This window comes from Hevea brasiliensis, chromosome 14 (genome assembly GCF_030052815.1).
Source record: "Hevea brasiliensis isolate MT/VB/25A 57/8 chromosome 14, ASM3005281v1, whole genome shotgun sequence".
NCBI lineage: Eukaryota > Viridiplantae > Streptophyta > Magnoliopsida > Malpighiales > Euphorbiaceae > Hevea > Hevea brasiliensis.
The window spans coordinates 80,887,892-80,896,999 of record NC_079506.1 but is presented as its reverse complement, the minus strand read 5'-3'; the positions used below and the strand labels follow the sequence as shown (position 1 = coordinate 80,896,999).

General features: G+C 36.7%; 1 protein-coding gene across 1 annotated transcript; it reads right to left on the bottom strand.

Annotated features, from left to right (window-relative positions):
* Window positions 1-1,613: 1,613 nt before the first annotated feature.
* Window positions 1,614-2,714, bottom strand: LOC131172519 (uncharacterized). Its single transcript, XM_058133432.1, has one exon. The coding sequence runs from the start codon at window positions 2,159-2,161 to the stop codon at window positions 1,802-1,804; it is 360 nt and encodes a 119-aa protein (XP_057989415.1). The 5' UTR covers window positions 2,162-2,714; the 3' UTR covers window positions 1,614-1,801.
* Window positions 2,715-9,108: the final 6,394 nt, after the last annotated feature.

The window sequence follows — 9,108 nt, the reverse complement described above, 5'->3', positions numbered from 1 at the left end:
TGCCTTCATGTTATGTGCAGAAGCTACAGAAACTGTCCAATCATCAAAACTTTCTACATCTTCAACTGCTACACCTAGACAAGATCTTAAATCACTCAATAGTGCCTTACTCACAGGTAACTGCTCCGAAGTTATCTCAGCTTCGTTAAGTGAAGGTGCTTCCTATTTCAATAAACAACTCTCGAGTGATCTTTAGCTTATCCAACTTTTCATGTTTCCTTTGAATGGTGTGGCAGTGTGCATTCTTCTCCTTAATTTCAGAACTTGTGCTTTGAATCAAATCCTCCTCAACTTTAACACAATTCAATAGCGAACCTTGATTTTGAACCAAAATCCCTTCTCCACTTACCTCTTTACTTATAAGTAACTTGTCAGGAGAGATGAAAGCTTCTGAGATTTTGAAATGATCCCGAGCTGCTACTTCTCTATGAGCAGCACTGGCTTCTTTTAAAGCCTCAACAACAGCAAGTAGGAAAACTTCTTCCCTAATGAGACTCTCTAAGTTACGAGCATCAAATTCCTTCCACTCTTTATACATTTCCCTGAGGAAAACTATAGGGACATTCTCCTTAAGTGAATGTTCTAAACACTGAAAGGACTCATTTCAATGAAAGCCATACGTATAATTCTCTGAATCTTTCACTTCATTGCATATGCATACTAAGTGATTACCAGAAATTGCCATATCTCTTAGGGTTTCTTCAATGGAAATCTGACATATCTCTTCCCTAACAAGGTTTTCAGCATCCAATCTTTCCATAACCTCATTCAACTCCTTGCACAGTTCCTCAAAGTGTGATCTAGTTATTTCTCTCTTAATTTTCCCTCTAAATTCTTCTCTGTGTATGCTTATTATGTGATCATTAGTGTTCGCTATGTCTCTTAGGGTCTCTTCAAGGGCAATCTGATCTATTTCTTCCCTAACAAGGTTTCCAGTTTCAGATTTTTCTACTAATTCATTCCATTCCTTGTACACTTCCCTAAAAAGGACCGTGGATATTTCCTCCCTTAGTTTTCCCTCTAAATTATAGTCTTCCAAACAAGATCTTTTAGCCCTGGCGTCCTGACATTCTATTAATGCAGAGTCAAGAGCCCAACCAAAATCCTTCACAGCCTCACCAAACACAATATAATGCATCTCTTCTGCAATCTGAATATCTATCTGGGCATTTTCTCTTTGTTCATTCCACTCATTGACCATTTTCTTCAACAAATCTTCTTGAATACCTGTTAACAGGATCTCCAAGTCAAACCTATATATAGCTCAGTGGTGAATTCATATGTGAAACCTTCTAAAAGAGAAGCATAAGTCTTTTCCATGATCATAGTTTGCAAATTACATCTTCTTCTTCATCCTTCAGCATCCTTTAGTTCATTATGTAGTTATTCATTTACTGCATCAGAAATTGAGACTTTATTCACTTTCCTATGGCCAACTTCCAAATTGTCAATGAGATTCCTTCTGTTGTGTCATTTGGAAGTTACATAACCTTTTTGGTCAAAGGGCGTTCCTCATAGCCATCAGTTTCATAGTTGCCAAAATTTTCAACAAGTTTTGCACTCCAAGTAATTAGATTTTTACATTCTTACAATAACATCTTGGATCCTTCTTCTACGGCTAACAAGATCCTCTTCTTTCCTAGGGTGTGAACACCCTTTTTCGCCAAGATTTTCCATTTCAGCTCTTTGTTTTTTCTCTTGATAATGGACTCGTGATTTTTTATCAATTTGACAACATAGTTGCCAACATCTTCTGGATCCTCTTCATGAAGCTGCTTCTGTTGGCCAACTTTCTCAATCCTTATGGTGAAATTTTTGGTTTGCCATGATTGTCTTCTTCTGATGAAGACCTTTCTCTTGGCTTTTGAGAAATCTCGACCTCGTGATTACTTTGGGATGAGCAAAGAGCTTCTAGTTCATCATTCAAGCACTTAATATCTTTCATCAAATCTGACAAATGCCGGCTCAGTCCAAGAGAAACTTGCTTTTCCCAGTCCCTGACTTCTGCTTTGAAATTCTCCTGGATGTCCCTCACAAAGCCTTTAATCAGAATACCTAATGCATCTTTCTCAATTGTCAATCTCCATTGCTGCTCTACTGGCTCCATCTCAGACAAGAAAATAGTACTCTGCATTTTTCCAAAATCAATGTCAGAGCCCATCTGCTCAATCTCTAAGCTATCATGTTACGATCCCATTGCAAGGAAACTTGTGTCCCACATTGAGAGTATGGGATTTCAATGGTATATATGGACTTGGGCTCTCCAACCTCAACAGTTAGCTTCAGGGCGTGGTTCTCTAAGTTCATATCAATGATATCATAGTCATCACTATGCCTCAATAGCAGTCAAGTTTATGTTTGATATTCCATACCTGCTGATCTACTGAATGCTTCAGCCAGAAAATTCCTCATCTGCATTTACCCGGTTTCCAAGAATGAGTTCATCAACACCCACCCTATTGGTAGAATTGAGCTGTTCAATACCCTCCATTTTTGTAGTCTCAAGTTCGAGCGTTACACAATGAATCCATTTGTTTTTCTTTGATGTCCAGTGCTTGTCTAAGCTTCAACTCATTTTCTAATTTCTCAGTTAATTCTATCCTTTTCTGCAATGAACAGCTCCAGTTCCTTGAGGCATCCTATGAGATGATTGTTGGACTGTAGAAAAAATACAGAGTAGAAAAATTTTTGGAAGAAGAGAGCGAAGTCTCTATATTTTCATTGCTTTATAGAGACAATACAAAAAATTTGCTTTTACAAACAGTCAACACCAACTTCCCTTAAATTAAGCAAACATGTTACTTAAGACCATGCCTAAAACAAGCTGGTTCACTAGTTCAAGATTTGAACATACTTTTCTGTCAAAAGGTACAATAGATTTATAGCAACAAAAATCTAAACAAAATATTTTTAATGTGACAGCATTAGTGTCACTGCTGCTGCATCTTCACTCCTCCTTGACACTGATGCTGCTTTGAACTCCAAGCCTTTCTCTCAAATCTTCAAATCTGGACTTCTGCAAACCTTTGGTTAGTATATCAGCAACTTGATCTTTAGAGCTGCAATGGATGAGCTGAACTTCACCTTCTCTTTCAACTTCCCTCAAGAAATGATACTTGATTTTTATATGCTTTGTCTTTCCATGAAAGACAGGATTTTTCACCATGGCCACAGCAGACTTGCTATCAGATAAGATTTCAGTAGCATGCAACTCATAACACTTCAAATCCACTAGCATTTTCCTCAACCATATGGCTTGATTCACTGCTGATGCAGCAGCAATGTACTCTGCTTCTGCAGTGGATTGAGCTACTGTTTCTTGCTTCTTGGAACTCCAGCTCACCATTCCAGATCCAAGAGTAAAACAGGAACCTGATGTACTCTTCATGTCATCAATAGAACCAGCCCAATCACTATCTGTAAATCCTTTTAACTTCACTTCACAATTCCTTCTATAAAGGATTCCATAATCTGCTGTGCCCTTCAAGTATCTTAAAACCCTCTTTGCAGCTCTGAAATGACACTCACTTGGAGCTTGCATAAATCTTGAAAGCATGCTAATTGCATACATTGCATCAGGTCTGGTCACTGACAAATAAAGAAGGCAGCCAATAAGACTTCTATACACACTTGCATCAACCTTCTTCCCTGTATCCATGATGCTTAATTTCTCATTAGGAACTAGAGAAGTGTTAACTTCTTTACAAATTTGCATCCCAAACTTCACCAAGACTTCCATCAAATACTTCTTTTGAAACAAGAAAAAACCTTGCTTTGACTGAGAAATTTCAATTCCCAAAAAATATGAAAATTTTCCCAAATCATTCATTTCAAAAACACTCTTCATTTCCTCTTTAAATTGATTCACCATCTCATAATTGCTTCCAGTGATCAACAAATCATCAACATAAATGGAAACAATCAATAAATCCCTATTCTTCTCCTTTACAAACAATGTAGCCTCATTGCAGCTCTTGATGAACCCCAACTTCTTTAGATGCTCATCAATTCTACAATACCAGGCTCTTGGTGCCTGTTTTAGGCCATATAAGGCCTTCTTCAACAAATAAACCTTATCCTCACTCCCTTTTTGTATGAAGCCTTCAGGTTGCTCAATAAAAATCTCTTCCTGCAAGTGACCATTTAAGAAGGCAGATTTTACATCCAGTTGAAAAACATCCCAACACTTATGAGCTGCAAGAGCAATAAGCAATCTGATAGTGTCAAATCTGGCCACTGGAACAAATGTTTCTACAAAATCCCATCCATATTGCTGAGAGTAACCCTTTACAACAAGCCTAGCTTTATACTTATTAATGGTACCATTAGGATTTAACTTCAGCCTATAAACCCATTTAACACCAATGACCCTTTTTCCAGCTGGTCTATCAATAAGGCACCATGTATTATTTTTGCAAATCACATCAAACTCCTCCTGCATTGCTGCTCTCCATTCCTGAGATTTTTCCGCTTCCTCATAATTGATTGGTTCACTTATAGCTAGATTGCATCTGTTGTATATATCAGTCAAGCTTCTTGTTCCTCTAATAGCTTCATCATCAACATCATCTAAATCATAGCCTTCGCCTTCATCAGTTGCTTGTGGTTCTTGAGTAACATTGTCAATTGAAATTTGTTTGGAAGAGACAACAACAGACTTCTCCCAATCCCAAGAAGCTTCCTCTGTAAACTTGATATTTCTTCTCACAAAAATTTTTTCAGACTTCAAATTCGATACTCTATAACCTTTTGATTGATTGCTATAGCCAACAAAGACACCAACTTCAGCTCTTTCATCTAATTTATCTCTTTTCACCTCAGGAACTTGGATATAGCATAAACAACCAAAGATCCTAAGATGCTTAACAGAAGGCTTAACTCCAAACCACATCTCATATGGAGTTTTATCTTTCAAAGTTTTAGTTGGTAGCCTATTAAGCAAGTACACTGCAGTATTGACTGATTCTGCTCAAAATCTTCTTGGAAGCTGCTTCTCAAATAACAAACATCTAGCCATATTCATGACTGATCTATTTTTTCTTTCACACACTGCATTTTGCTGTAGAGTATATGGAACTGTTAATTGATGAAGAATACCAGCCATTTGAAGAAACTTCTCAAATTCATATGAAGTAAACTCAGCCCCATTATCTGATCTCACCACCTTGATTTTCTTGTTGCATTGATTTTCCACCAAAGACTTAAATCTTTGAAAGTTAAAGAACACCTCAGACTTCAATTTTAAAAAGAACACCCAGCACATTCTACTGTAATCATCAATAAATAGCAAGAAATACTTGCTTCCATTAAGAGAAGGTGTCCTCATAGGGCCACACACATCAGTATGAACAAGCTGGAGTTTATCAGATGCTCTCCAAGCTTGATTTGTTGGGAATGCTTGACTACTTTGCTTCCCTTTTTGACAGATCCCACACACATCAATAGAGTCATACACAACAGGCATACCATTCACGAAACTCTTATTGTGCATATGCTTTAATGATGCATAATTAAAGTGGCCAAATCTTCTATGCCAGAGATTAGTCTCATCCAGGGCAGAGGTAAGAGCATGCTTTCTAGTTTTTTTCCAATTCACAAGAAAACTCCTATCAATCATTGCAACTAACAACATCTTTGCACCATATTTATCAAATACATCACACTTATTATCATAAAAGTGCAAATTATACTGCTTTTCAAGCAACTGACCAACACTAAGGAGATTTTGACTTATTTCAGGAACAAACAACACATCTGAAATAATTTTCGTACCTGAAGAAGTCTCAATAGCAACATCTCCTTTCCCTTTTACTTCTACATAGCTTCCATCTCCAATTTTAACCCAAGATGAATAGCTTCTGTCAAGAGTTGTGAATGACTTTGCGTTGGAGGTCATGTGGTGTGTACATCCACTATCAATTAGCCATGATTCTGGACTTTATGCAGCACATTTTCTTTCACATTTAATTGCCATAAAACCACTTTCCTCCATGTCAGATGTTTCAGTAACTTGAGCTTGCTGAGTTTGTTGGTCAGATTTGGTCTTGCACACTTTTTCAACATGCCCAAACTGCTTGCATGATCTACATTGCACTCCAGGCCTATACCAACAGTAATTTTCAAAATGTCCCTTTTTATTGCAATGTGTACAAGGTAGGTACCTTCCTTTTCTGCCCTTCCCTTTGTTGCCTTGATAATCTTTCTTCTCATGTTCCTTTTTATAACCAGCAAGCTTCTTTCCTTCTCCACTTAACTGAGCTTTGCCCTTTTAACTAGCAAGTAGAGCACTTTCATTTATATCTTCAAGTCTGTAAGCCTTCCTCTGCTCTACAGCTTGTAAGGAATTCACCAACTCAGCTAAAGATATCTCAGATAAATCTTTTGAGTCTTCCAAGGAGGAAATTTTAGACTCAAATTTTTCTGGCAAGCTCACTAACACCTTTTCAATCACCCTCTTCTCTGGTAAATCTTCCCCAAGCAACCTGATTTGATTTACTATTTTCATGAGCCTATCAGCATACTCCTTTACTGGTTCACTCTCCTTCATTTTCAATAGCTCATATTCTCTTCTCAGGTTTAAAACTTGCATTTGCTTAGTCTTTTCACTCCCTTGAAACTCTTCTTTTGATCTGTCCCAAGCTTCCTTGCCCGTATCACAAGCCATAATTCTTGTGAAAATTGTCTCTGTCACTGCAGCATGAATGATGGACAAGGACTTGTATTTCTTAGCACTCTCTTCTGCATAGTGCTTCAGCTGAGTCACAGTGGGGTTGGCTCTCAATGGTGGAGGACCATTTCCAGTCTCCACTACTTCCCAGAGATCAAAACCTCTCAGATAGGTCTTCATTTTTACAGCCCAAAGCTGATAATTTTGACCATCAAACACTGGCGGTGGACTAGTTCCAAAGCTGCTGGCAGCCATAACAAATGGGGTTGAAATGGTTTTTGGTTTGTGTGAGGGAACCTGACTGGTTTTCTCTCTTTTGTCACTCACTATTCAGGCCTCTCAAAGATCAGAGAAGGCTCTGGTACCACTTGTTGGACTGTAGAAAAAATACAGAGCAGAAAAATTTTTGGAAGAAGAGAGCAAAGTCTCTATATTTTCATTGCTTTATATAGACAATACAAAAAATTTGCTTTTACAAACAGTCAACACCAACTTTCCTTAAATTAAGCAAACATGTTACTTAAGACCATGCCTAAAACAAGTTGGTTCACTAGTTCAAGATTTGAACATACTTTTCTGTCAAAAGGTACAATACATTTATAGCAACAAAAATCTAAACAAAATATTTTTAATGTGACAGCATTAGTGTCACTGCTGCTGCATCTTCAATGATCTCTAATTTCTGTCTAGTCCCCTAAAACATCTTCGTTGCTGCTTTCAAAACTGCTGATAAATATCAAACATCCCTCCAACTACACCACTACCAACTCATAAAATTTGGATATCTTACTCAGTCGCTCAATAACACCTTCCTTGGTCTGCGCTCTCTCATATTTTTTATCCATTACATGATACACTATCCAGATCATTGTGGAATCTATTAAGGAGATTTTAAATCTACCACCCACCTTATTTAATTCATCCATTTCTCAAGAAACTAATGGAAAATGAGAAAGAAACCAGAGTGTGCTATAACCTTGATAGTGAAACAAGAAAAGAAGCTACAATAGTTTTGGTGCTGTGCTGCAACTGGAATCTGCATACCCATTGGAAATTGATGTTATTTTTGGATAAAGATTAAATGAAAATCTTTGTGTACAAGAAAAGAAACATAGCCATACCTAAGTATGGGCATATGTTGACTAAAGCAAGCAATGTTTCTCTATAAAAGAGAAGAGCTTGCTACTGAATATGAAAGTGGATCAGAGAGAAAAAGTGAATTGCTGAAAAGAGAGATTTAAGCTACCGAAAAATGAAGAAAAAAAAAAGAGAGAGAGAAAAGAACTTCTTGTTTTACATGTAGTTGGTTGTATATCCTCTATTTTAATATATACATGAAATACAATTCCCGCTCCATCTCCTCTGTTTTTCCAACAATAACTACTTGATCAATGGAAAAACTAAAATTGCAAACTTGCAAAGAACATATTTCTTAACGATAACCAGAGATTAGTGTGAAGTATAAAATATAACAATATCTTTCAAGTTAACCAGTAATGAGATACCCACTTGATCCATCCCCCTTTTCTTTCCATGAAAAGTGGAAGATCCAACTAATTTTCTATATTTGCCTTGTGGGCATGCAATAGTCCACATAACTAATGTGCCTGTCCAGTAGTCGCTGGAAGCAGCTTTAGCTCTATAGGCTTCATTCTTGAATTCAGTTATAGGAGAGAGCCTGGTTCCCAAATAGCTTTCTAAACTGATACTTATTGTTCATGTAGGCATTTAAGCAAATAAGAAAGGGGAAGTACAAAGCAAGGACATGAAAATAAAAGAATTTAAGCGTTAACCCTGAATTAATTTGCAGAATCATAAAACATATAACAAATAAAAAAATTTGAATCCGCCAATTGGTAAAATTTTCCTCAATGTCCAATCCAGTTAGATCTGCCATCAACATTTTCTTTTCTAGAAATTTGATTTGGATGAATAGCTACAACCCTACAACACAAAAACCAATAAATATAATTGTACAATTCATACCAAATTGGAGTTGAAAACCTCAAGTGGGTTCATGCGGGGGAAGTATACATATGAAAAGTTTCTTTAAAAAAAATAATATATACTTAAAAAATATATATTTAAAAATCAGTAATATCTGGCCACCTCAATCCAAGCTCAAACCCACGGATGAGTATTGAATCAAAGAATTTTCCTACATCTCCACAAAGCTATTTCAATACAGAAGCAAAATTTCTACTTTGTACTAATTAATTTTGAGACAAATAGTACGAGCTGTTACCTTGAATATTTCCACCATTTCACATAATGCAAAAACAAAATTTCAATGATTAATTCGTTTGATAATTAAGTATGATCTCCATTTTAATCAGCACAAAAGATAATCCCATAAAGTAGAAGAAGCAAAATCATTCCTTTCAACGTTAGTTTATCACACTCCCATATTGGGGCGTTCGATACCATCTATATATTGTACA

Bases quoted from the DNA above. Each gene is read 5' to 3' on its own strand.
- LOC131172519 (XM_058133432.1), bottom strand. From the start codon at position 2,161: ATGGGCTCTGACATTGATTTTGGAAAAATGCAGAGTACTATTTTCTTG.